Source organism: Vairimorpha ceranae, assembly GCF_000988165.1.
Source record: "Vairimorpha ceranae strain PA08 1199 chromosome Unknown NODE_2, whole genome shotgun sequence".
NCBI lineage: Eukaryota > Fungi > Microsporidia > Nosematidae > Vairimorpha > Vairimorpha ceranae.
Window position 1 is genome coordinate 104,500 of NW_020169297.1, and position 26,978 is coordinate 131,477.

The 26,978-nt window shown below is 24.1% G+C and overlaps 16 protein-coding genes and 2 non-coding genes across 18 annotated transcripts; 8 read left to right on the top strand and 10 right to left on the bottom strand.

The window, feature by feature from the left end:
- Window positions 1–32: 32 nt before the first annotated feature.
- On the top strand, window positions 33–461 carry AAJ76_2000104532 (d-tyrosyl-trna deacylase; the record flags this gene model as incomplete). The annotated part of the gene is made up of 1 exon (XM_024474422.1): window positions 33–461. One exon carries the CDS (start codon window positions 33–35, stop codon window positions 459–461), a length of 429 nt encoding a protein of 142 aa, XP_024332305.1.
- A 1-nt stretch (window position 462) lies between these two features.
- AAJ76_2000104962 (hypothetical protein) lies at window positions 463–606 on the top strand (the record flags this gene model as incomplete). The annotated part of the gene is made up of 1 exon (XM_024474423.1): window positions 463–606. The coding sequence occupies one exon, from the start codon at window positions 463–465 to the stop codon at window positions 604–606; it is 144 nt and encodes a 47-aa protein (XP_024332306.1).
- On the bottom strand, window positions 464–534 carry AAJ76_2000104963. The gene has a single exon. It is a non-coding gene; the product is annotated as a tRNA-Gly (tRNA).
- Window positions 607–809: 203 nt separating the features above from the next.
- AAJ76_2000105575 (hypothetical protein) lies at window positions 810–1,076 on the bottom strand (the record flags this gene model as incomplete). The annotated part of the gene is made up of 1 exon (XM_024474424.1): window positions 810–1,076. One exon carries the CDS (start codon window positions 1,074–1,076, stop codon window positions 810–812), a length of 267 nt encoding a protein of 88 aa, XP_024332307.1.
- A 735-nt stretch (window positions 1,077–1,811) lies between these two features.
- Window positions 1,812–3,131, bottom strand: AAJ76_2000107630 (phosphoinositide polyphosphatase; the record flags this gene model as incomplete). The annotated part of the gene is made up of 1 exon (XM_024474425.1): window positions 1,812–3,131. The coding sequence occupies one exon, from the start codon at window positions 3,129–3,131 to the stop codon at window positions 1,812–1,814; it is 1,320 nt and encodes a 439-aa protein (XP_024332308.1).
- Window positions 3,132–5,984: 2,853 nt separating this feature from the next.
- Window positions 5,985–6,482, top strand: AAJ76_2000110484 (gata transcription factor; the record flags this gene model as incomplete). Its single annotated transcript, XM_024474426.1, has 1 exon — window positions 5,985–6,482. The coding sequence occupies one exon, from the start codon at window positions 5,985–5,987 to the stop codon at window positions 6,480–6,482; it is 498 nt and encodes a 165-aa protein (XP_024332309.1).
- A 930-nt stretch (window positions 6,483–7,412) lies between these two features.
- On the bottom strand, window positions 7,413–7,485 carry AAJ76_2000111912. Its single transcript has one exon. It is a non-coding gene; the product is annotated as a tRNA-Asn (tRNA).
- Window positions 7,486–8,089: 604 nt separating this feature from the next.
- On the bottom strand, window positions 8,090–8,524 carry AAJ76_2000113023 (e3 ubiquitin-protein ligase rnf13-like protein; the record flags this gene model as incomplete). Its single annotated transcript, XM_024474427.1, has 1 exon — window positions 8,090–8,524. One exon carries the CDS (start codon window positions 8,522–8,524, stop codon window positions 8,090–8,092), a length of 435 nt encoding a protein of 144 aa, XP_024332310.1.
- Window positions 8,525–8,961: 437 nt separating this feature from the next.
- On the top strand, window positions 8,962–9,738 carry AAJ76_2000113461 (dhhc-type zinc finger domain-containing protein; the record flags this gene model as incomplete). Its single annotated transcript, XM_024474429.1, has 1 exon — window positions 8,962–9,738. One exon carries the CDS (start codon window positions 8,962–8,964, stop codon window positions 9,736–9,738), a length of 777 nt encoding a protein of 258 aa, XP_024332311.1.
- A 194-nt stretch (window positions 9,739–9,932) lies between these two features.
- On the top strand, window positions 9,933–11,846 carry AAJ76_2000114432 (xenotropic and polytropic retrovirus receptor 1; the record flags this gene model as incomplete). Its single annotated transcript, XM_024474430.1, has 1 exon — window positions 9,933–11,846. One exon carries the CDS (start codon window positions 9,933–9,935, stop codon window positions 11,844–11,846), a length of 1,914 nt encoding a protein of 637 aa, XP_024332312.1.
- Window positions 11,847–12,109: 263 nt separating this feature from the next.
- On the bottom strand, window positions 12,110–14,500 carry AAJ76_2000118999 (chitin synthase 1; the record flags this gene model as incomplete). The annotated part of the gene is made up of 1 exon (XM_024474431.1): window positions 12,110–14,500. The coding sequence occupies one exon, from the start codon at window positions 14,498–14,500 to the stop codon at window positions 12,110–12,112; it is 2,391 nt and encodes a 796-aa protein (XP_024332313.1).
- Window positions 14,501–15,489: 989 nt separating this feature from the next.
- AAJ76_2000120738 (nadh-cytochrome b5 reductase 2) lies at window positions 15,490–16,239 on the bottom strand (the record flags this gene model as incomplete). Its single annotated transcript, XM_024474432.1, has 1 exon — window positions 15,490–16,239. The coding sequence occupies one exon, from the start codon at window positions 16,237–16,239 to the stop codon at window positions 15,490–15,492; it is 750 nt and encodes a 249-aa protein (XP_024332314.1).
- Window positions 16,240–17,671: 1,432 nt separating this feature from the next.
- Window positions 17,672–18,244, top strand: AAJ76_2000122171 (hypothetical protein; the record flags this gene model as incomplete). Its single annotated transcript, XM_024474434.1, has 1 exon — window positions 17,672–18,244. The coding sequence occupies one exon, from the start codon at window positions 17,672–17,674 to the stop codon at window positions 18,242–18,244; it is 573 nt and encodes a 190-aa protein (XP_024332315.1).
- Window positions 18,245–18,503: 259 nt separating this feature from the next.
- Window positions 18,504–18,758, bottom strand: AAJ76_2000123257 (hypothetical protein; the record flags this gene model as incomplete). Its single annotated transcript, XM_024474435.1, has 1 exon — window positions 18,504–18,758. The coding sequence occupies one exon, from the start codon at window positions 18,756–18,758 to the stop codon at window positions 18,504–18,506; it is 255 nt and encodes an 84-aa protein (XP_024332316.1).
- Window positions 18,759–18,801: 43 nt separating this feature from the next.
- AAJ76_2000123864 (hypothetical protein) lies at window positions 18,802–19,365 on the bottom strand (the record flags this gene model as incomplete). Its single annotated transcript, XM_024474436.1, has 1 exon — window positions 18,802–19,365. The coding sequence occupies one exon, from the start codon at window positions 19,363–19,365 to the stop codon at window positions 18,802–18,804; it is 564 nt and encodes a 187-aa protein (XP_024332317.1).
- Window positions 19,366–19,980: 615 nt separating this feature from the next.
- Window positions 19,981–21,180, bottom strand: AAJ76_2000125679 (skt5-like protein; the record flags this gene model as incomplete). The annotated part of the gene is made up of 1 exon (XM_024474437.1): window positions 19,981–21,180. The coding sequence occupies one exon, from the start codon at window positions 21,178–21,180 to the stop codon at window positions 19,981–19,983; it is 1,200 nt and encodes a 399-aa protein (XP_024332318.1).
- Window positions 21,181–23,186: 2,006 nt separating this feature from the next.
- Window positions 23,187–24,137, top strand: AAJ76_2000127686 (protein kinase dc2-like protein; the record flags this gene model as incomplete). Its single annotated transcript, XM_024474438.1, has 1 exon — window positions 23,187–24,137. One exon carries the CDS (start codon window positions 23,187–23,189, stop codon window positions 24,135–24,137), a length of 951 nt encoding a protein of 316 aa, XP_024332319.1.
- A 686-nt stretch (window positions 24,138–24,823) lies between these two features.
- On the top strand, window positions 24,824–26,515 carry AAJ76_2000129323 (dna replication licensing factor mcm7; the record flags this gene model as incomplete). The annotated part of the gene is made up of 1 exon (XM_024474439.1): window positions 24,824–26,515. One exon carries the CDS (start codon window positions 24,824–24,826, stop codon window positions 26,513–26,515), a length of 1,692 nt encoding a protein of 563 aa, XP_024332320.1.
- Window positions 26,516–26,978: the final 463 nt, after the last annotated feature.

The window sequence follows — 26,978 nt, forward strand, 5'->3', positions numbered from 1 at the left end:
ATAAATTCAATAATCAAATATTACCCTTTTTAATGAAAATTATCTTTCAAAAAGTTAAATATGCTATTTGTAAAAATGAACAGAAGATTTATAGTGTTATTGGGTGCGGAATAGTAATTTATCTAGGAATATCTAAACATGATACAGAAGAAACAGTGGATAATTTGGTTAATAAGTTGTTAAAAATTAAAATTAATGATCGATGGACTAAAACTATAAGCGAAGCGAATGGTGATATTTTATTGATATTTCAAGAAACATTGTCTGACACGTCTTTAACTGCATTTTATGAAAAAAACAATTTCTTAGAAATAAGCCGGCTTAATGAAATTTTTGATTTGTTTTTTACAAAACTTAAAAATAATTATAAACTTGGAATTATTAAAAAATTGCCGATAAATGGGAAATATAATATTAATGTTTGTAATCAGGGTCCATTTACAATAATATTTGAAAAATAAAATGCATCGTGCGGGAATCGAACCCACGTCTATCGGATGGCAACCGATAATTATACCATTAAACCAACGATGCTTAAAAGGCAGCATATTTACATATATATTTTGTACTTTAGAGAACAACAAAGAAGAATTCAATGCATTGTGAAAATTAATAAATAATTAGATAACCTCTGAAAGTAAAAAATAAAACTATTAATTTAAACAAATATAATTATATAAAATTTACTTTAAAAAATGATGTATAGGTAATGTCTTTTATTAGTTGTTATTATAAGTCTTACACAACAGACAATTTATAATCATTTGAAAAACAATTACTAGGCAAAAAATTAATTTGTGGTGAATTTGTTAATTAATGCTTAAAAAATTAATAAACCTTTCGAGAATATTAACATCAATTCCAGAAATATTCTCGATGTATTCTGGGTAAATAGTATTTTCTTCTAGATATCCATAAAATATAACCCAATCTTTTTTGTTATAAATTTGTTCTGTTTTAATTATTTTCGATGAGTTTTTATATGCAACTGTAACTTCAAAATTACCAATGCTGACAATTTTAGCAAATGAATAAATTTTACCATTTTTATTGAAATTTGTTAAAAAATTTAGCATGGGGATGGAAAATACAATCTGTAATTTACAGTATTTTAAATTGTTTTATACTCTACACCATTTAGTATTTATTGGTTCAAATTTTTAATGTAAGTAAGGCATCATATGATTTGTGTAAAAAATTCTGCCTTTGGTTTGATAATAATTTGATATTTAAATAGATTTTGTTAAATAACTAATCAGTTTTTGTAAAAGTTCTTAAAAAAATGTTTTAAACTAGTTCATTTTATAGATTAGACAACTTTAAATATTGTGGGTTTACAAGAATACGCTTAATTTTGGCAGTAAAACTGATATAAAAAAAGCGATTTCATATTAATTTTAAGGGTAAATATTTTTTCAATATAAGCTGCAAATTTTATTTGCTGTTCGCTATAGCGAATAATTTCTAGAGCTTAGCTTTTAAATTTAAATTTAGCTGTTTACAATTTATTATTTGGATTTTTAAATTCTCGGTTTAAATAAATCAAAACAAATAGTAATATTTAGCATTTGTTTAATTCTATGTATAACATAATATTTACTATAAATGAAAGATTTATAACAGAATAAACAGCATCATCTTTTTTTTTGCAAACAAAAATAAAAAAAAAATTTTAATCAATTTTTTATAAAAAATATTATAGCATAAATTATGTTACAATTGTAAAGACAGAAAAATATTCTATATAAAAAACTTAAATAATTACCACAACAGACATTTAAATACTAATATAAAAATATCTAAACGCGCCATTAATCTTTTTTACCTAATAGTATATTTATCATTTTATTTTTCTGTTTATCTGTAAATCTATTGTTAATTAATCGTGTAGCAGAAATAAATAAATCATCAATCATCCCAAAAAAACTTCTTTTTTGCTTTAGCGAAAGTTCTTTCTTCATAACATCTGATCCCGTGTATAAATTACTAAGAGAATTGCCATTTTCAGTCCAGCATTCTTGCAGAACTTTATCAAATGTAGGGTTCTTTAAAATTTTATCCAACCTATATTTACAAATTAAAAATTGCGCCAAATTTGTTCTGTCTAGACAATCAATACAATTGACCCGATAAATTAGATCATGGTCGTCAATTTTATCGAGATGCCAAAAAAATAAATTCTTCAAGTCATCAAAATCGTTTATAAATGAATTTAAATCGAATGATAAAAATTTAATATTTTTGTTGGTCAATAAATCTGTGTATGCATCATTTAAAATCTTTTCATCTTTTTTATCTCCAAGTAAAGTAATAACATAAATCTTTCCAAATTGCTCTTGCAATTTTTTAAAATGCTTATCAAATGATGATTCTAATTCTTTACGGTTTCCAGTAAAATAAAGTTTACCATTAATTCCTTTATTTTTTTGTTTCCAAAACAAAGGTACTGATCCCCTTATAAGTGTCATATTAGAAATTATTTTATTATTGCGCTTTGTTTCAAATACTGTTTTAACGTAAAATGAAACATTACCAAGTAAATCTATTCCTCGAGACAAAAGTCTTGTCCCCATTTTACTACCAGAAACGAGAGATAATAATTTCATTGAGTAAAAGTCTTCATCAATTCTGAACGTTTTTGTAGTGAAATAGCCACAAAAAAGATACGCTAACAAAAAGTTATGTCTTCTTTTTACAGGAGCATGCTTTAAAATAAAATCTTCGTTATTGGATTTATTGTAGCGAAGGAGCATAGACTCCATATGCAAATTCCAAAAAAATTCTTCTTCAAAGCATTTGGTTTTAACGACATAAAAATCGTTTGTATGAATTAAGTGTTTTAAATAAAAAATCGTATCACTGTCATTTACTTCACCTAACGGCAGAAAATCAACTTTAGTTATTTTATAAATATCTGTTCCAGTAAAAATTCCAGCTTGTTCAGATTCCAATACAATGACCAAGTGTTCTACTTTATCAATCAAAATAATTCCAAGAATAAAATTAAAATTTATGTTTTCTATTATTTCGTTAGCTATTGCATTAATGTTTTTCTTGTATAATGTTACAGATCCTGTATCCGTTTGATAATTTATCTTGTAGGACTGTTTGTGATAAAAAAGAAAGGCCATACAAAAGGGGTCAGAAAAATATAAATAATTTTATATTAAAGAAAAATATCATAAAATGTCTAGCAATCAGTTAAATTGTATGCTTACTGTTATGTTTATATAATGTACAAAACAACAATATAAGCAATTAACAAAAAAAACATTTTTTATGGTCTTTATTTAACTGAAAGTAACACCAAACGGTATATGTAATAAGAAATTGTATACTATTTTATACTTTAGTATGATTTTTTAACAATGCTATTAAAAACATTGTTAATATTTTGTGAATCTAACAGGGATATAAGGTTTTTATTTAATTGTAAATATTTAGGTTTATGTATTTATTTGAGAAAGAATAGACTTTAATAATTTATAATTATTCTAGTAAACTGTTATAAATACAAATAGGGTTAATTTTAAAACATTAATTAAAATTTGATAAAAAACTTATGCTTTTTTAAATATTTTTATGATACATAGACAAGATTAAAAAAAGGAACATAAGCCAGATCATAAAAAAGATGCTGTAAAAAAGAATTTTTAGTAAAATTTTTTAGAGGCATATTTATATTTGCATACATTAATAACAACAAATAAAAAAATTTAAAATAATTATTTTTAATCTATAATCTTCACTTAAAATAACTTTAAAAGCAAATACTCTATACTAAAAAATAAGTACAAAAACGTGTGATATATACCTCACTCTACTTTATTTTTCTTTGTACCTTCCTTGCATTATTTAATTTTTATCAAAAATAAAAAAAAGAGAAATAGCAAGAACAAAAATGTCGAACTCGAAGCAAGTAATTTAAGAGAACATAGATTATAGAAAAACCAATATTACTCACATTTTAAAAATAAAACTTTCGCTAAAGTTTTTTAGCAGAAAGCTCTAATATAACAAAAAAGCAATTTTAAAATAATTAAATTAATAAAATATTATTTACATTACTGTAAAAGATAGTAAAATATTTAATTTCCTTTGATTTTATGAGTTGAAACATCTTATAAAATTTTATTGTTGTGCTGTATATGGTTGTTTTGATAATCTAATAAACTATATTTTTTTTAATCATACAATCGCCTTCCACAAATTTTTTATTTATAGACATGTGTTGCAGAATACAGTTATAAAACTTGCAAACCACATTTAATAATATAAATGTATTAATAAAAGACTAGCCAGTTTTGATTGTTGTCTGCAGCATATATTTTTTTAATCAATTTATAATTTTAAAATATTTGTAGATAACTGTAAAGTATGTTTATGTGTAAGGTTAATTATGAAAAAGTTATAAACATCAACAAAGACGATGTTTTCTGTGTGATAATTTTTTTTAATTTTATAACACCAACTTAAATGTTTTTACTTTTTTTTTGCCAATTAATACTTTACCATTTTCCATAAATATTTTTATTGTTTTAAGGATTGATTAATGACATGTTGTCTTTGTATTAATTATATTATTTTCAATAATGGGATTGTTTCTACATTCCAAATTGTTGTTTAAAAATTTTTAACAATTTAACCTAACCAGTAATGATAAAATTATTTTGTAATTTAATCGGTAAATTTTGCGGAAAAAGAGCATTAAATTTTTTGTTGATCTAAAAAGTTTAGTTATGGTTTAATTAATTTCAAGGCAGGAAAATAAAACCAGCAACTTAATTTAGTTACAACTGTATTTTGATAGCTATGTTTTAAAAAAATTAATTTGTAACATTTATTGTGATTAATCAAAAACACTTTTTAAGAATGTGGGTAAAAAAGATAAAAATTAATATTTTGTTTTTAAGTGGTTTACAAAATTGAAAAGCCAAAAAAATAAACTTTTTTATTTTAAAATAAATATAAATTGCTGTTTTAAAGTAGTTAACTTACGATTTTTTATATTGTTTTGGGCAATAAACATAAGCTTACTTAAATACTGAATCGTCTTAAGATTATACTATAGCTTATTATATTTACGTTTACATGCGAAACTTGTTTTAAATAAGTTTGGTTAAAGTTAAAAAGATCGCTGTAAAAGCTTTAAAGTACTTATTATAAAGTCGCAGATATTATAGTTTATGGAAAAATGTAATGTAAACAAAAAGATTTGTTAACAATCATAGAATGTAATTATTAACGAATGGTATTTTATAGGTTATACCCTTAAAATTTATAAATAAAAATTAAATTTGATCTTTTATTTATTTTATAATTTATTTATTAAGTTTAAAGAAAATACATTGGAATTTGTTGTTTGGAAATTAATCTTTATGCTATGTATAAAAATAAAATAGCATAATTTAATTATAAAATATTGTCAATCAGATTAAAAAATAGATTTAAATACAAAATTAATCTATAGCATTAATAAATTTATTTAATATCATTACACGTTACGATTCTTTTCTAATATAAATAAGTTATTTGACTAATTTTTACTTTATACAAATGTTTTATTAAATGAATCATCATATTAAAGGCAACAATAAACAATATTAAACTTAAAACCAATATTGTTTTGATAAAATTAAAACCCGTATATGTTGATTTTTATTATTTCTTTTTTTAAGAAATAACAAAGAAATAAATCTTAGATTTATAAAACCTTTTTATTTTATTTGATAAGATAAATTTTAAAAATGAAACATATTAAAACACGTTTTAAAAGGTTTTATAATCTTGACGTGTATCACTATCCCTCTATATTTACATTTTACATTATTAATAAACAATCACAAAATTAATTTACATTTTAATCTTTCAAGAATTTACTTCTGTATCTAAAACTATTTTTTAGTTTGTTACTGATGATACAATATTACACTTGTTTGAAAACATAAATATTTTTTGATATATTGTTAATAGTAAAGCCCAAAATGAAAAATATTGCAGAAGAAATAGGAAACAAAAGAGGATATTGTAAAAATTGCGGAACTACCACAACACCACTTTGGAGACGAGGAGATGATGGAAGTTATCTATGTAACGCGTGTGGACTATATCTAAAGATACATAAAAAAAATCGGCCACATGAATTTAAGACGGACAGTTTTAAACACAGGAACAGAAATAAAAAAGAAGTACCTTTTATACCACAGTTGCGTAATAATGACAGATTTGTGCATAGTTATTACAAACCAATATACTTTCCTAAGTATAGTCAACAAGAAATACTAAAAGATTACAACCTTTTTAAAGAACATTCTATGAGAATGAATCATATGTATGTGAAAAATAATATAAAAAAAGGCCAAAATAATCCTTTTTATGCAAACAAAAACTTAGCACATAACTTTCAACAAGATAAGGTGCAGGATGATGATACAGCAGAGGCAGTCGATGCATTGATAAATTTTATGAATCTTTGTAAGTAAAATTGGTAAATTTGTCATTTTATTTTTTATGAAACATAAAATACATTATAATAAAACTTCTACATAAATTAATTTAACAAATTTTTATTAATATAACAAATTCTTTAAATTAATTATTTAAAATTTTTTAAAAACTTCAGTCACTCATAAAAAATGTAAAGAACATTGCAACCTTCTTAAAAAAGACTTAATAAATTTGATGGTGTTAATTATTTTATCTTAAGTAGTAGGAGATTAGAGATATCTTAGGAAGCCTTTGCCATTAAATAATAAACGGATAAATGTCAAAATGGATTTTTAATTAGATCACTAAAAAATTAGAAACTTACATATAGTAAAATAATTTTATAAAAATTAAATAAATAATTTAACAATTGCAATATTCTTTATCTTTATATTAAAAAAAATCATTTTTTTGATATATTAGTAAACAGCCAAATTTTAAATAAATATTAACATTATTAAAATGCTGTTTAAAATTTTGTAAAAAATATTTTTATAAAGACATTGCACATTAAAATAATGCATGTTAAAAATCATATTTTTTATTTAAAAGCATCATTCTTCCGCAGTTTTTTAATTTTATGCTTGTATATAGGCTTGTAAATTGTGCTTTATTTTCATACTTCTATTTTTTTTATAGTATAATTAATCCCAAAACATTTATTCTAATAGTAGCTGTATAAAGATTTTGGAAGTTATTTGTAATAAATATCTAATTGGCTTAATTTTGATTGAAAATCGTAAAATTTTAATAAATAAATTAAATCTAAAATTCATGTATTTATATTAATTAATTTTTTTTTGAATAGTCATTTCAACTAAAAAAATATATGAGGCGTCTTTATTACTAATTTTATAAAAGATAGTGCTTTTTAAAAAAAATATTACTAATATAAATGCACTCACAACAAAATAAATCAAAAAAGCCGCTTCTGGAGAGACTCGAACTCTCAACCTTTCGGTTAACAGCCGAACGCGCTAACCATTGCGCCACAGAAGCTTGACTTGTGTTTTAAATGAAGTATAGTCGTTATCGGTTTTTATATTAAAAAACAAGGAGCAAGGAATTATTTTCGTTGTAAATTTAAAATAATCTTGTACATGTTACCATGGGTTAATTTAGTCACCAATCTATTTAAGTACAGAAAACAAATATAAGTCACAAGCAAAGTTGTAGCATACTGGTAATCAATAACATAAAAAAACACCTTAAGTTTTTAATTAGAATATTAATAAGAAGAATCTTGAAATGTGAGAGTAGTATTAATTTTATAAGATTTATTCTTTTGGATGTTCAAAAATTAAAGAATAAAAATTTTTTTGAAATTATGATGTTAAAATTTCTTAGAATACTCTTTATTGATAATCATAATTCAATAAAGTTTTTTAACAGCATTAGAAGTTGTGTTGTACAACAATTTTGTTTTATTACTTAATATAGAAATATAAAGTTCGAAAATCCTCTAGTGCTTTCAAAAAAACTTATTTTAGATTTTATATTTAAGTAAAAAAATGTTTAATGTAAAATTTATAAAATCTAGTCACCAAAATTTTAAACTGAACAATTTACACAAAGCTTATAATTTTGAATAAGACTTAACCTATCACATACAATTTTCAGACTCATTGCTTTTTGGAGAAATTCTACACACGGGACAGCTTAATTTGTTAATTAACCATGAATCAATGCAAATCACATGATAAAAATGTTTACATCCCAAAATTCTAATATCATTGGTTTCTTCAAAAAAATCTAAACAAATAGAACACGCTTCTGTATTATTGATTTTTTTATATTTCTTTACTGTTGTTTTACTTAATATTGTTTCTGTATTTATAAGACTTTTTTTTAATTTTGAAATGAAAAAGATCCATAAAACTATCGACAAACAGGCAAAAGATAAATATAAAAAATAAAGCAAAATTGGTATAGAATAGTAAAATACAAAAGCATTAATGTCAATTACTTCATCATAAGTGTTAAATCTTGGTACTAAAACAGTTTTGGTAGTATATAATGTTCTGGTAATAGGAAACATTGTTATTTAATTAAAAACATTAACAAATTTATCTTAAGTTGTTTCATATTATTGTTGTTGCAGCTGTCATAATAACTATGAAACAAAAATTATGCATTTTTACTTAAATATTTACTTATAAAAAGTTAATAAATTTTGTTGTTGTAAAAAAAACCGACTTTAAACATGTATACTTTACAATTTTAAATTAAAATTTTTATAAAAATTGTTCATAAATTTTATCTATCTCCACGTATAGGAATCTTTTAAAAAGAATAATATAATTTTTTAAATATTAGTTTAAAATAATACATATTTTTCAAAAAAATGAATTTAATGTTTAAGAAAATAACTTTTAATCATATATTTTTTATTACTAAATGAATTTTTTACTTATAAATGTATTTTAAATAACAATTGGTTGTTTAATTTTTATAACTAAAATAAAAGGGGTCAAGATGTCACTACAAAAAAATTACAGAAACATTTGGATTTATTTATTACATCTTTTGATATACTCACTAGATATACAATATATCATATTAAGCAAATCGTCGCTACTACAACATAATTTTATGCTTTTTATTATGATTATTAATTTATTGGCTTTAATTAAGTTATGTTTTGTAAATCCAGGTTACGTGTTCAAAAAATTTAAAAATTTAAATCAAGAAAGTGTTGTAAAATTTACCAAAAATACAGAAAGAAAAATTTATTTTAACGATAATCGGTGGCTTTTATTGATAAAAATACAGGACCAAGAAAAAATTTATAAATACTGTGAAGAATGTAATATTTTTAAAGTAGAAAAAATAAGTCACTGCAGAGAATGTAATTGTTGTGTTCATGAAATGGACCATCACTGTTTCTGGTTAAGAAGGTGCGTTGCAAGAAATACTATTAAGTATTTTTATTTCTATATATTCTCTATAACATTTTTTTTACACTATTTAATGCTTACTTTTAAAACTGTTATAGTTCTTATTGATACATCAAAAAGTATTATATTTAAATTAATATTTTGTTTATCGGGAATATGTTTTATTTTCACTTTGTTTATTTATATGCTTTTATGTATTTATTCTATATATTACATTTATTTAGCATTAACGAATATTTCATCAAGAGAATTTATAAAAAATATAATAAGATATAGAAAAATAGATATTAAACAATGTATATTAAGAATATTCCAAAACCAGAAACAAATTATATGTGAACCAGTACAAATTTAGAAAAATCAAAGATTTAAAAAAACAAAAAATCTACTTTTTATTTAAAAATATTTTTTTTATATCTTCACTAAATAGATTTATAGTTTTGTATTGTTTCACTATAATCTTTATATTATTTTTCATCCTGTCTAACTCATTTTCAATTTCAAGTATTCCTTTATCAATCGCAGATAATAATTCACCCATATTTAGAGATGAAATTTTCAACATTACTTAAATCTAACAAATTACAAGGCTGGGAGGATTTCTATATACAATATAACAATTTAATAAAATATTTAAAAAATGATACAAACAGATTTAAAAGCTTGTTATTAAGTGAATTTACTAAAATAACAGAGTTTTTTAATGGAATTGAAGATCAAACAGATGAACAAAGAAATTTACTATTTAAAATTGTACGTGAAAATTTTACAGAAAATCAGACAAAAAATAGAAATAATAAAAAAAAATACGAAATTATTGAAAAAATTAATACATCTAGTGAAAAAAAGGAGAAATTAATTAATGATGAATTGTACTCAAACAAAATTAATAAATCAAAAAGTTTAGTAGAAAGAGAAAACGATTTAAGTTTTGGTGGTGAAGAGAGCGATTTCGAAAACATAAAAATTGTTGAAGATATTAAATCTCCTGAAAAAAAGGATAATAAAAAAAGGAGAATGCTGAACTTTGACACCTTCAAAATTAATGGACCATTTGAAAAGAGAAAAAAAGAGAAGGCTTTTCATGAGTTATTACAGGCCATTAATTCGGTAAAAAGTTATAGAGATATAAATTATATGGGATTATCTATCATTATTAGAAAATATATTAACAAAATTGGCAGTGACGAATTTAGTAGTGATTTTTTAAAAAAATTACATCAATCACATTTTCGTAAATCAAAAAAAATAGATAAAATGCAAAAAGAAGTTAGATCTGTTTACAAAAAGGTATTTGTTCTTAATGATAAATTTAAAGCACAAATTATTTTTAAAAAAATAGGCAAAAAGTTGAGACCTGACCCCTTTTTAACTTTTCTTATCGGTGTTTTTTTAACTGCATTGGTAGTTATTATTTATTGTGCGGATTTAGACCAAAATCCTTTTGTAAAAAGAATTGCATACAATGTTGGACTGATTCAATTTGGCGCTTTTCTATTTGGAGTATGCGATTTATTATTTATAAAATATGATATAAATCACAATCTTATTTTTAATTTTGATGTAATTTCAAATTTATCACCTATAGATTTTCTTTTGAATATTACTTTAACTTTAAATTTGACTTTTCTTTCTTGTTTAATTTTTATTAAAAAATATCCTGATATTCTAGCTTACGGACTTGTTTGCGTTCCTATTTGTATTATTGCATTGCCTTTTAACATTCTCTGGTACAAATCTAGGTTATATTTTATATCTGTTTTTATTGGAACGTTAGTATCAGGATTTAGGAAAGTTTATTTTAAAAATTTTTTTTTTGCGGATGTTTTCCAAAGCTTTACTTCGTCGTTTAAAATGCTTTCAATAGACTTAGGAATTAAAAAAACATGCTTAAGTTTTATGTTCTTTAATAATCTATGGCCAACAGTTAGAATCATCCAATGTTTAAATAGATACAAGGAAACTAAATCATCCTTTCCCCATTTAATAAACATGTCAAAATATCTTCTAACCTTTATATCTGGAACATTACAAGCAGTATCCTATTTTTACAAAGATTATCGCATTCAAAGGTGGAAATTTTTTTTTACCTTTTGCGCATCTACGTTTTCATTGATATGGGATTATTTTTTGGATTGGACAATATTTAGATCTAAAAAGTTATTTCCAAATTATTTTTATGTTTTAGGAGCAATTTACAATTTTGGTTCAAGATATTTGTGGATCTGTAAAGATTTTAATTTAATTGATAACGAATTCGTTTTTATTAGTTGCGAAATTGTTAGAAGATTTGTTTGGGCACTTTTTCGTGTTGAAAATGAACACGTAAATAATTGTACAGATGAGCAATCTAAATTAGGATTGTTATTTTCTAAAGAGCTCTTTTTTATTAAGGATAGTACACCAAAAATAAAGAGAAAAACAAGTATAAAAAATTATAGTGATCCCGATGAATCTTTATAGATCACGCATTTAAGATATTTTCTTGTCGCTATTTATGTTTTGTAGTTTATTGTCACTTTTAAAAAAATTGATAAATAAAATATTAAAAAATTTAAATTTTTTTCTCACTAAATTGTACTACATTCGCAATTTAAATTTTTATTGTATAAGTAAACTTATTAAGTTTTTTTTAAAATATTAATTTAATATAAACGATTTTTTAACATTAAAAATATTTAATTACATTTTTTTTTAATTAACAAGCAAAATTACTTTACAACAATTTAATTTGATTCTCTCACTTGTTTAAAATCTTCTAATTCTTTTAGTATTATCTTTTGTTGATCATTTTCTATTAATTCCTCATCATCATCTGATCCATCTATTTTTCTTGTATCACCCCATGAAAAGTCATCCATATGCCAAAAAGCGTATACAGGTAATACAAAGTTCCAGATAAAAATAGAGCATAAGTAAACAAATAGCCAGAAAATATAACTGATCTGAAATGTAGTTATAAAGATCAATACTGCAGGTAATAGAAAGATGGCAAACAACATAATTATAGGTATCCAAGCGGGAACATATAATATTGATGTCACAATTAAGACGCCAGTAAATAAAATAGCAGCCGGTAAAACGAGCGTACCAAACAATTCAACAACAACAACAAATCGCATTGAGCAACAAAAAACACCGCACAATTTATCAACCATGGCCAATTCAAATAAATTGTGTATGGTAGAATTAATCCATCTTCTTCTTTGACTTAGTAAAACTTTAAACTCTCCAGGTACATATGTTTCGCATTTGGCTTGTGGTACAAATATTAGCTTTCTTTTAAAAAAATTTTTTAAAAGTAAGGTGGTTAAATATCTGTCTTCTCCCAAATGCAACAGATTCTTCTGATGAAGTGTCTTAGCTTCATAAACAGAATATGAATTTATAATAAAAGGATTAGCTAGTATAGGTAAACAATTTTTCTCATTTTCTTCATTATCAAATATTTTTTTTGCATTGACACGATGACCTGTAACAACGCTGCCATATTCATCTGTTATAATTTTAATTCTGTACATACAGAAACATCCTGGTAAACATGTTACTCCTCCAAAAACTGATTCGAAAGTTTTACTAAGATGGTGACTAATATAATATTCAAATACTTGTATCATGCTTACCCAGCTTTCACATTTATTTAAAATCATTGTTTCGCCACAAATGCCTATAACTTTTGGATCTGTCTCAAATACAGCTATCATTTTAGTCAAAGCATCAGGTTTGACTATAGTGTCAGCATCTACCATCAAAATGCATTCGAAATCTACAGGATCAATGTGTGGCATTAATATTTTCATTTTGTTATATAATTCGAAATCTAGTTCTGACAGTCTATCGTTGTAAATTAGTTTTGAAAAAAAAGACATTAGTATAACTTGACTATCTCTTTTACCTCTATTACCTGCTTTAAATGTTTCGCAAGCATTTCCGCATTTTCTTATAAATATAATTCTACATTTCATTGACTCATCTCTAGTTAGCAAATTATTTTCTCCTTGAACCTTATAATATCCTGAATACACCATTGCTCTGTTAAGTCTTTTAGTCCCAGGCATTAGAGAAACATATGATTTAGGTAAAACTTCAGAGTTATCAGTTTCAATTAAACTTAAAATAACCTCGGGTGTGCTCTTATCATTATCAGAGCCGGTAATTTCACCATCTGCTATAACTACAATTAACTTATTGTCATAGTCATAATCCTGTTTGCAAAGACTGTCTAAAGTTTTTTTAATTCCTTCTTTATCCTCACTATAACATGTCACTAATAATATTGATGGTGTAACACCAGGAAAATTATTTATTTTTTTTTTCATATGCCACGAATAAATTGTAGCGAGAACGAATTTTGCAATAATTAAACTAAAAATTATAACTGTAGTGATGTATAAAATTGTATCTGCAAGATAGCACCCTTTAGTTTTAGTTGCAACTTCTCCGGTAAAAAATGTATCTTTAAAGCACTGAAATTCATCTGTAGACAAATAGTCTTGTTTAGCTTCTCCTCCGGAATACTTTGCTTTAAATTTATCAAACGTTTTTTCTTTACATAAACTTGGGTCATACACTTTATTGTCAATTACTAAAAAGTTTTTTTTGACGATGTATGAATAATCAAAACATATCGGTGCTATTCGTTGCAATTTATCAAGACTTTTCTTACCGTTAAGGAGTTGCTTTCCAAAGGCTCGCTTACAAGCTTCACTTTTATTTTTAAAAGTTCCAGTATAAATTAATTTTGGATTAAAGCCACGGTCTTTAGTTTTATAAATGCTTCCATTTGTAATAACAATATTTCCTATTTTTTTACTATCTATATTTCCAAAGACATATTGATTACTACCTCTACAAACAAGGGTTGACATTCCATATGTTAAAAAAGTTAGGGCACTACAACAAAGTCCGATACACATGCATAATGCTACCTTCTCTCGCCATGCATTTCGCACTTCATCTGTTTTCATCCCAAAACAGCTTAGAATACAATTGGGTATAAGAAATGTACACAAACAACAAACGTTTGACCACCACGTTCTCTTTTTTGCTTTTTTTACTAAAGGTCTATGGAATCTAGTTCGAGAAGGGTTTCGCAATATCTCTCCTTGTGACAACATAGGGATATAAGCTATGGCTTGATATAAGGTGTAAACAAATAAACAAACAAATTTTTATACAAGAAAAGATGTGCTTAAAAAATTATACTGAATTTCAATAACACTATAATTTTTTTTTTCAAGGTTCTTTAACTTTATTTAACAGAAATTAATATATCCCAGAAAACACAAAGGTAGCTTACAAAATTGAAAGAAAAGATTTTTTCTGTTAAAATAAAGGTAATCTTTTTAATAGTATATAAATAAAAATATCGGAAGATGAGAATTATGTAGATTGAAAATAACTTTACATTCAGGTGATTAAAATGCAAAGAAATAAAAGCCAAAATAAACTTAACCCTCAAAAGAGATCAATTAGTGGTAAAATATTTTATTAATCTTTAAATAAAAGCAATAAATGATACACAAATAAATAATCTATATTTGTTGTTTAAAAGATTTTTTTTAGAAAGACTGATACTGTAATTTAATTTGTTGTGTTGTTAAGGTATAATTTTTTTTTCATTGATGTTACACTTAGATATTTAAATTTCTTTTTTATTAAGTAGCCTAATTATTTGTGTAACTATTCTACTTGTTTATTTCGTGTATTTTTTAATTTTTTTATAATTTCAATATATTTTGTTCTTTTTGAATCAAAACTGTTAAATATTTGTATTTCTACACTCTTCACTATAATTTTTTAGTTCATAATTTTAACTTGAACCCTATAGAGCCCTTTTATTTATTTTATATCACATTGTTTAAAAATTTGGATTTTAAAATTGTGGAGTAAAATAAAAATTTATAGATTTGTGATTCTATTTGATACTTCGAAAGTAAAAATCTAAATCAAATAAGATAAATTAATAAATTTCCAAAAATTATACAAATTTAAAAAATCTTCTTATTCTTAATGTTGAAAAAAAATTATTTTTTAATTAAACCAAAGAATTTAGATGCAAATTTTAACGAGTGAACAAAGTAAATATTTAAAAGTATTAACTAAATCAAAATTTATAAACTTGATTACTATTGTAGCCTAATTCTTTAAGTATACCTGTTAACACCCCTTGACTTTTATCAACAGTTTTATCTCCGGATACTGCATTCATAAAACCTGGGGGCCCGCAGACATACACAAAATCAAAATTTTTTAATTTTTCTGATTGCGTAACGTGCTCAATTATTTCTTTTGTAATATGTGTTTTAAACACATTATTTTCGTCGCTATTGATAAAATAATTTTTGTCACTGTTGCAGATTTTTTTTTCTCGGCTGAAAACGTGCCAAACTTTAAGGTCACAGTTTATAATATCTCGATTAATTAGAGTATCATTAAAGGTGGTATTACAACTAATGATAGTAATTTTTTCTACATTTTCTACATGTTTTAAAATTTGTAACATAGGTGTTATACCTGTTCCACCACATATCATTAATATATTATTATATTTGTTAGAATATTTCAATTTTAGCGTTGGCTTTGAAATGTAGACGATATCGTTGATAGATAATTTGCTAATATATTCAGATACACCATCGCGCAAGTAAATCTTAATTATAAAGCAAATTTCGTTTTCATTCCATTGTATTGGCGTGTATGGTCTTTTTAAATTGCGGTTTGCGTCATAAATGTAAACAAAAAATGAAATATCATCTTTTTTAAGTTCATTAGAAACTTTTAATCTTAAAAAAATAGTGTTATGAGAGACATTTTTTTTCTCCAAAATTTTTCCGCTCAATAAACCAGTTTCCATTTGGGGTAATAATGTGCTTGCAAAAAATTAGGCTTAAAACTCGTAGCATTTAATTAGCAAAAAAATAAATGCTAAAAATATATTAAAATATGAAATTCAAACTAGTTTTTGTATTTTTTTATAAAACCATAAAAATAGCTATTTTTGCAAACATTTAAAATCTTATTATAATTTTATTAATCAAAAACTTTATTATATAAAATACACTTTAGTTTAAATCTAAAATTTTAAATTGCAAATTTTGTTGTGTAATGTTCATTAACACATTGAATTCGAAGTTTTGTCAAAAAATTCAAATAAAATTACAAATTTGATGCTTTATTTGCAATAAAAAAGGGAGATTATGACACAAACAAATTTTTTAAATAGTTCTAATATAAATCTAAGAGATTTTAATATTGATAAACTTATTGTTGGCTTTTAATGTAGTACTAAGATATTTAATTTCAAGCAACATTTTAACTATAAAACATTAAAATCATAAGAAATTTTACAGGACTTGATATAGTTTTATTATAATTTTAAAATATATCTTGTAAGCAAGTAGAAAAACAAAGCGATCAGACAAACATTAACTTAATTCTTTATTATTTAACTCTTTGTTAAACAATAAGCTTGATTTTTAAAGTAAAATTTGTCTAATTTTAAGTATTTTTTTATTTAAATAAATTCTAGTTGCATACGTTTACTACATTTATCAAATATAAAAAAAGTAGCTTTTTATATCTTAAATATATTAAAAACTTAAAAAATAAATGTAATATTTAAATTAATATCTCCGAAATTTTAATTCACTTTACTTTCCTCTTTTAAAGGTAAAAAATTGCTATTAAATCCCGATAAATTAAATTAACTATTAAAGCTAAATTACATTATTATTTTAATTTAATAAAAATATTGTTTGTTTTTATTAATAAACAAAAAGTTATTAAATTATAAATAGTTATATGAAACAACTAAATAACACATTTTTTGAAAAAAATAATCAAATACATATACTTAGAAAACCTCTTTATTAAACAACCAATTTTCGTTCAGTACTAATCATATCCGATTAAGTATAGCAAGAAGTATATAATGTAAATAATAATAGAAACAACAAAACTTAAAACATAAGAAAGTGTCATTGCTATAAAAAATAAAATGAGTCTAAATACAAGCATCGCCGTTCTAATACTAAAAATATGTAAAGGCTCTCTTCTATAATATGTAATTGATCTGTTTTTTATCAATTTAGCTGTTGGCATTAATATGACAGGGGTTACATTCAAAATACAAATATTTATAAGTAATTAACAAATAAAATATTTACGTTAAAATAAACGCCAATATAGTAATGATGTTATGAGGGTAAATTACAAAACACATGATTAAACTAAAACTTTTTATTTTTATATCTTTAATACTCTGTAACCTTAATATGATATTTTTTATGGTAGCATGTGCTCTTCCAAGTTATTATATTAGACTACATGATTCTAATGAAATGTTGGCTAGACACGATGAAAGTGTAATAGCTTCTGACTTTTATTCTCCTATAATAATAGAACTTAAAATTATGGCAGATGGAAGTATATCGCTTATAGATAAAATAAAAAATCTAAAAATTTCTGTTGAAAAAGATAATATTGTATTAAAAAAAAATGCAGAAGATTTTGAAACATCTTTGAGTCTTGTGTACAATGGCGACTCAAATTTTTATATTATGAAAGATGATAAGTGTTTAGAAGCACTTTCGTCTATTTTATCACTCGAAATAACAGATCTAAGATTTAATGAATGTAAAAAAACCAAAAAACAACTTTGGGAGATTTTATATTTAGCAGATAGAAAAATAAAAAATGAAGCATATTTTTTTCCTCGCCACACAAAAAAGCATCATTACAAATCTTCACATTTAAACAATAAGAATGGATTTTTCAGAAGCACAGTTGATAATCGGCTAATTACTAAACACGGAGATAAGATTAAGATATCAGAAAAATATGAATCAGTTGAATTTTAAATAAATTAAATTTTACAGTTTCACTTTAACTTTTTGTATTGGACAATTTAACTAAAATAACGATTTATAATAATTAGGGATTCTTAATTTTCTAACAAGTTAAAATGATGTAAGTTTTGAAATTTACAGCCTCAAATTTTTAAATACATTCAAAGTTCACAAAATGGCGTAATTGGTGTATTAAAAATCAATACAAATATGTTATGTATGAAAGATGATATAACTTATTTGGGACTTTGTTATTTAAAAATAATAAAAATTAAAAGTCATCAATATTAACTGGTTCTGTTAGTGCCTTATCTTTATGATAAATAACTTTTAAAATATGCCAACAAATTAAACAATCACATGAACATTTATATCCAACAGGACTATTTATTATTTTGTAATCTTCTACACTAAAATATTGTATCTGATAAAAAATTTTAGTTTTTAATGTAGTAGAGTTTATCTTGTCAAGATCTTCCCCTACCAACAGAAAAATTTCATTTTTATCAATTTTGTCAAAGTCCATGGGTTACAAAAAAATAAAAGTAAATTGTATTTTATTTATGTTTTTAAACTTTTTCTTGTTCCTTTCTAACAATCTTAACACCATAATCATCATATTTATCAGATTGTAATCGTTTTAAATAAATACCCATATAATATAATAAAGCTAAATCTTGAATTAAAATGTAAGCTAAATATAAAAAAGCAAATACTAAATTGGTAAGACTAGTTGTTGAAAACATTAATAATAAAATAGCTCCTAAAACATCTTTGCAGAACATAACCACAACCACAAACTTATAAATCTCCTGCGCACCGCTTATAAAACAGCACATTGTTACTAACATAGATCCTACGAAAAATGTAATAAAAAAAAGATGCAATATCTTTCGTAAGAAATCAAATTTACTAGAAAACTCTGTTCCAAATATTAAAAATAACGGAAAAAAGTTTACAATTCCCGTAAAAAATATCAGTTTTATTATGTCTGTGATATGCAGAGATTGTACATCTGTAGGTAAATTACTTGCTAGCTTTGAGTTCTCAATATTTGTTATCTGCTCGGTGACTTTTTTCTCAACTTCTGCTGCCTGTGAAATTGCTTGATTTTGTACATTTTCTTCTTCCATAGTGGGATCTTTCCAAAAAAATATTTTAAATTTAAAGTTACCAATAATATAAAGATTCTCCTTTATTAAAAATCCCTTTTTTTAATTAAATAAATTATCCAATTGACATTTATTTGAGATGATAGTAAAAGCATGTTGTAAAGTTACGAATTTTATTTATCAGGAATATTTTTTGCTTTTTTAATTCACAATAGTACTAGAAACCAAATAGCTTTTTAGCAAAAAAAAATTGTTACTAAAGTATAATTTAAGATACAAGTTTATGAAGTTTTTATGCTTATAACATTAAGTTGTTTTTTCCAGTAAACAAAATACTGTAGAATATTATTTTTTCTCTGTCTACGTAAAAGTTTTGTAAAATTTATAATTTATTAAGCTTTCAAATTAATATTAAACTGCAGTTTTTTGACCTGCAACTTACTTAAGTATTCTTTCATCATGTACAACTTTCAAATTATGTATAAATGCAAATTATTTAATTCGGCCTTTATCATTATAAATTGCCTTTTTGAATCATTTATTTTAAATTGAACACTAAAACTACTTTTTTACATAAGACAAAACATTATAAATTGATGGTTTAATTATAGATTTATCAGAAAAAGTTATAATTTATTACATCACTTTAATAATTTCTCCATTCCCTTCGTATTCTTCAAAAACATTTTCATTTCGATTTTCTAGTGGTATTATTATTAAATGATTTAAAATTTCAAACTCTTGTAGATTTAAAACAACCTTCTGCTCTTTTAAGTGAACAAAAAGTATCTTTTCCCACCAATTTGAAACAGCTATATTCTTTTTAATTCCTAATCCATTTTTGTAAAAAATCGTCATGTACTTGATAGCTTTACAGTCTCCTTTAATAGCTGCTTTAATAGCATAATTATACGCTAGGTTATAATTAGTCTGTGTTTTATCTCCTTTTTCAATGAGTGTTTGGGCGATTTTAACTTGTGCGTCGATATGCCCGTTGAAGGCTGCGCTTTTGTAGTATGAAAATGCTTTTTTAAGATCCACATTTACATTAAGCTCTCCAAACTCAAAACATTGCGCTACTCTATATTGACAATTCGGACATTCATTTTGTGCACCTCTAAAATAAACTTTAAAGCACCAATCAACTTCAAAAGTGATTTCATTATCAGATAATTTAAATTCTATATATCTAGCATAATCATAAAAAACATAGGGATAGCTTTTAATGGCTTTATTGATCCCTATTTTTAAATAAAAAAATGCAATTTCTTCTCGTTCATCAATGTCAAAATTATTCTGTAGCAATATAGTGCCATAAGTATGTAAGCCATGTATTGATCCCAATTTAGCAGCACATCTATAAAATTCCAATGCCTTATATTTATTTTTAGCACAAACCTCCCCTTTTTCATAACATTGGGCCAGTCTAAAGGTACCAAAAGGAGAACCATTTTGTGCCGACAACTTATAATATTGAAAGGCGTTTTTCTTATTTATTTCCATTCCAAATAATCCATATTCCAGAGCAAAAGCATAATATGCTATAATATTGGCAATATATTTCGGTTTTTTTAAATAAAATAAATAATTTTTTACGTAGTGTTCTAATTTTGCACATATTTGTAAGTAATATTCAGTATTAAATTTAACTATTTCATTTAAACTTGGTAAAGGATCTTCAGTCAAAAAACTATTTCTCATCAAGCTGTTTTCATCTTCATAAGCTATAGTATATAAATTTAAAAATTCTTCGAATGCTTTAATACAATCTTGCTGAATCTTATTGCTATACAACTTAAAAATTTTTTTTTCTTGTTTGTATCTCGGTCCATTCATAAAAGACTGATTTTCTAACAAAAAAATCGATTTAAAAAGCCTTGGCCAATAAGGAGATAAATTGACAAATAACTTTTTTATATTTGAAATTTTTTTTTTAATTTGATGATTTTTGAATTTTGTAACAAATAATTATTTTTAAAGAAATCAATAAAAAAATATATTAATAGTTGGTTTTTAATTGGTGATTAAATATTAAATATTAAATTTAATTTATACGTTATTATAACAAATCATTAGCATGCACCTTTTTTGTCTAATAATTAAAATTAAGTGATTTTATGTTTGAATTAATTTACCAAGAACAAATAAATGTAATTATTGTAATTTGCCTCAATTAGTTTAAAATTACAAGAATTTTATATTTGTTTAAATTTTAAATTTATTATAAAAATGGTTTAAACCAAAAATTGTTAATAATTTTGTCTTATTTTGTTACTTTCTTTATAAATATACGATAATTGAAAAGATTTGGTTTTTATTTTATATAATTTTATTATAAATAATAATTGTTTGTACTTTGAATTTTACAAAATTGAAGATTACAATTTTCTATAATTTTATTACTATCATATTAATATCATAGCCGCTTTCTAATTATAAAAAAGTTCGACTAGTAAATTACGACAAAATATTTTAAATTGTGTTAAAGCCTTTTCATAAACCTTTTACTGCACAGATTATTTTGTTGTATCTTATAAAATGTAAATTTTTAATGTGTTTAATATTTTTAGCCAAAAATTTTAATTTTTCATGCAATATAACAAAATTTCAATAGAACACATAATGGACTAATTAATACGTTGTGTAAAGGCCGTGTCGTAACCAAAATATTGCATATTATTTCTTGATATAAGAAAAATAAAATGTGGCTAGTTAATTAAACCCTATAAATTTTATAAAAAAAAGTCGTAAAAATTTAAATAATAAAGAGTTTGACATTTAAATTTAACAAATCATTTTAAAATCATAAAAATAAAATTTTAATTTTTAAAGACACGATGTTTATACTTGTTAATTTAAAAATAGCGAATTACATTGTACTTTAAATGTATTTTCTTTAAACTTCTACTCCTTTAAGTAAAAAATCTAGAATAAATTTTTGTATTGTTTTTTTAAGATAAAAGAAATTTTTAGCTCGTGATTTTAAATGTTAACACTTGAATAATTTTAAACAAAAAATAATATTTACTTTTAACATATTAAACACTTAACTTAATAGACATCAATTTTAATTACATACCATCATCAAATCTTTAAAAAATTGATTTATACCCTTTAATACGTTTTATTTATGCTTGCTAACTTTAGATGGTTTTAAAATTTAAAAAAAAACTATGTCAGGAAACAAGTCTAAATAAAAATTTAGACTTTTCTTTTTAAAAAATAGACAAGAAAAAGTGACAGATTATTTGATAGATAGATAAGCTTAATAGTTTGGTTCTATTGAGAAAAAATGATTATAAATGGGTAAATTAAATCAAATGAAACATTTGTAATAACAATTGGGTGTTAAACATCTCAAACGGTTAATTAATATAATTTAAAAGAAAAACATCCTAAAGGGATATAATTGAAAAAAGACTTCAACACAAATTAATAAAATAATGACGTTTTGAAACAGGAAAAATTTACGAAGACAGAAAAAGGTCAAACTAATAGGTTACATGATTTATATTTATACACAACCATCTTTTTTGATAAAATTTCATTTCAGTATAATTATGTGAAACAAAACTAAAAATCAGCAAAACAACTACTAATTTTAATAAAATATAACTATATGACCATTAATTTTATATAAATCATTAAACTTTTTTGGTTTTCATCTGTTAATAATAATAATCTTTTTACAAACATTAATTCTGGAATATAACTTACCAAATAAATAAAGTTAACGTTTAAATCTAACAATGCCATTTTTACATGATTTTGACTTTTGAAATTTTTGACGTTCCGTAAATTAGTAACGACAAATATAAAAATTTAACGTTTTTACCCTTTTTATGTTGGAAATTGAAAATCTTAATTTTATAAAAAAAATAGGAACTGGAGCTTTTGGCAAAGTATTCCTTGTCTCTTTAAATCAAAAAAAACCAGTATTTTTTGCAGTTAAAATACTTAGTAAAAGAAAAATTTTAAAAATGCGACAAGCTGACCAATTGGAAAATGAAATAAAAGCTCTTCGTACAGTAAACGGCCACGCATTTATTACTAAACTTGTTAGTATTGTTAGAGATTCAAAAGTTATTGGGCTAGTTATGGACTATATTAGCGGTGGTGAACTTTTTTATTGGCTTAGAAGGTTAAGAAGATTTTCAGAATATGCTACACTATTTTATGCTTCTGAAATTTTACTAGCACTTGAATTTATTCATAAGAAGGGACTTTTATATCGAGATCTTAAGCCAGAAAATATTTTATTGACACCATCTGGACATATAAAATTAACAGATTTTGGATTTGCTGTTAAAGACACTGAAAAAACACACGTTATTTCTGGAACACCCGAATATATGTCACCCGAAAAATTATTGAATGAAGATGATGGCGTAGAAAGTGATTATTGGTCCTTTGGTGTAATTTTATTTGAAATGTTTACTGGTGATCCTCCTTTTTTTGATGTTGATACCAACAGAATTTACAGAAAAATATTAGAAACTGATATTTATATTCCAAAATATGTTAGCTATGCTGCCGCCGATTTATTGAGCAGATTGCTTCGAAAAAAAAGACAAGAAAGGTTGGGTTATTGGGGATTTGAAGATATCAAAAGGCATGTTTTTTTTAATACTGTTGATTGGTTAAATGTTGAAAATAATGGCCTTATTCCACCAATAAAGCCTAGTGCATTTGAATCATCTGATTATGAATATGTAGACGATAATGAAAAATATGATCATTTTGATGACTATGTACATAAAAAGCCTTATGATTATATAAAATTTTATCAATAAAATGTTAATGTACATTCTATTTCTTTAAAATACTATTTTGATAATTTAGTTTAGCATATCTAAAAGTTACTACAATAGTAGATTGTGTCGATTAGATACAGTTATTAACAATAAACATGATTTATGTCACAATTCTTTAATTCTAATTTTAATTGTTGTTAGTATTTAAAAAATTAATTCTAATAAAACTTTTAATGAATAAAAACGGTAAAGATAAAAAGAATTTGAAAAAAGGATTGATATTGTCTGCGCAATTTAATACAAGACTTTAGTTTATTATTAGATTTCAAAACTAAAGTTTAAAAAATTTAACTATTTTAAACACCAATTTTTAACGAAAGTTGTTATATTTTTAAAACCTAGGGTTTATGATATAGCTTTTTAAATCTTAAAAGTAAATGACAACCAATAGATAATATTAAAAAATTATGTTATTTTAACTAACCTTAGAAGATATTCATGTAAAGCAATTTATAATACTATAGCGAAATATGTATAATACTTATAATTGTAAAAGATTATCATAATAAGCCAATATGTTTACAAACAATGACAATCTTTTTTGTCTAATAAAAATTTCAAGACGCACTATAAATATCGAAACAAATTCATTATGTACTATCGAGCAAATACCCATTTGATAACTGAATTTCTTAGAAAAGAAAAAAAATTACTAAATTACCCATATGAACACACAGCCGTTATTTGAGAATGATTGTATAAATTTAATTGAACTATGTAATACTAACCCAGAATTGGCCAATCGTCTTATAAATAATACCGTTGAGTTTCCTTTCATTTACTATAAATCGTTAAATCAAGTTCCTTATATTCTTTTTAAAAATTTGTCCTTCAGTTCTAAGAATATTAACAAAATTATAGGCATACGTGGAACTATAATCAAAACTGGACAGGTTTTACTTAAAAATACAAAAACAGAATATACTTGTCTTAAGTGTAATTTTAAAGGATTTATCAGCGACATTGATAATTCTCTAAAATTTAGTGTACTATGTGAATCATGTGGTTCTAATTCTGTTGTCAATAAAGAATGTTTAAATGAAGCTGTAAAGACACAAACTTTGCGTGTTCAAAATATAGGAAGCTTAAGTAACATAACAGACTTATACGAAATTTATTTAGAAGGAGAATCTGCAGGAAAGTTTCAAGCAGGATCTGAGGTTATAATCTGTGGTATCTTAAAATTGAAATGGAAACCATTAAAGGTAAATGAACTTATTAATACTTCGTTATATATACATTGCCTACATATAATAAAATCGGAAAATGATGATAAATTTAAAAATGACGATTTAGATGAATTTGCTGATTTTTTTTCAAAAAGCAATTTTAATAAGCGAAAGTTTTTAATTGAATCATTTACTTCTGATATTTATGGACATTCAAATGTAAAACTCGGACTTCTTTTGGTTTTAGCAAATCAATATAAAGAAGAATCAAAAACTGATTCTAATACACGACAGCTTTCTCATGTACTTCTTTTAGGCGATACAGGTACTGCAAAAACACAATTATTAAAAATTTGTTCTAAATTGGTAACACCTGCAATTATGACAAATGGTATAGGTACAAGTAACGCCGGGTTAACCTCTTGTGCGGTTAAGCATGGGAAAGAATGGGGATTAGAAGCTGGTGCATTGTTGTTAGCAGATTTGGGGATCTGTTGTATTGATGAATTTAATAAATTAAAAGTAAATGAAAAGGGCGGTTTATTAGAAGCTATGGAGCAACAGACATTAAGTATAGCAAAGGCGGGTATTTTATCGACCTTAAATACAAGATGTTCAATTATCGCTGCTTGCAACACAAAGCATCAGTATGATAAAAATAAAAATGTATCAGAAAATACGCTTATTAGTACACCTTTAATTAGTCGATTTGATCTGATTTTTGGATTATTTGATACAAAAAATAGAACTAAAGACGAAAATATAGCAGATAAAATTCTTGATAGAATTAATTTTCGTCTAGAAGATAAGGCTAAGCCTAGCCATCTTTGGACGTTGTGCAAATTGAAGAATTTTCTTCATTCAATACGTCGAAAAGAATGTGCAATAGATGAAGCGAATTCTAATATTTTACTTAAATATTATTTAAAAAAAAAGACAAAAGAAGGACCAAATGAATTTAATACGATACGTATGCTTGAAAGTTTGGTTCGTTTATCTGAGACTCATGCAAAAATTTTAGGTAAAAAAGTTGTGGAAGAAGAAGATGTTTTCAGTGTAATATTATTGTTTGAAACTACTATTAGTTCCACATCACTTATATCACTCAAATATGACGAGCTGTTTATTAATGAAAGTGTTTACGAAGAATCGGTAAATTACATAAAAAAAATTTATTTAATTTCATAAATTTAAAATTAATGCTTTTAGTTGCCCAATTATTCCAGTAGATAAAGACGAATATAATGTCAAGCAATTAATTAAATCTTCTTTTATAGGACTTAAATATTGAATGCATCTTTTAAACACCTTAAATCCCAATTCTAATTGAACGACATCTTGGAAGTTATTAATAAAAAATTTACATACTAGTTTTTGGCTATAACTTACTAATTTTTGAAACGTGTAATTTCCAATTTCATGAGCTAATAAAAACTCTCCTTCTTTTGCAAAATATTTTACAATCTTTTGTTTATGAGAAATATTTGTAGAGTAAGTTAATAGCGTTTGTATTGTATAAGCACCATGTTTAGATGCTGATATAGCAGCAATATCATAGCCTAGTAAGTCGTAAATATTATCAAGCTCTTCCCCTGACATGATTTTAAAAGCTTCTTGCATTATTTTATTAGATTTACTACCAACAGCCAAT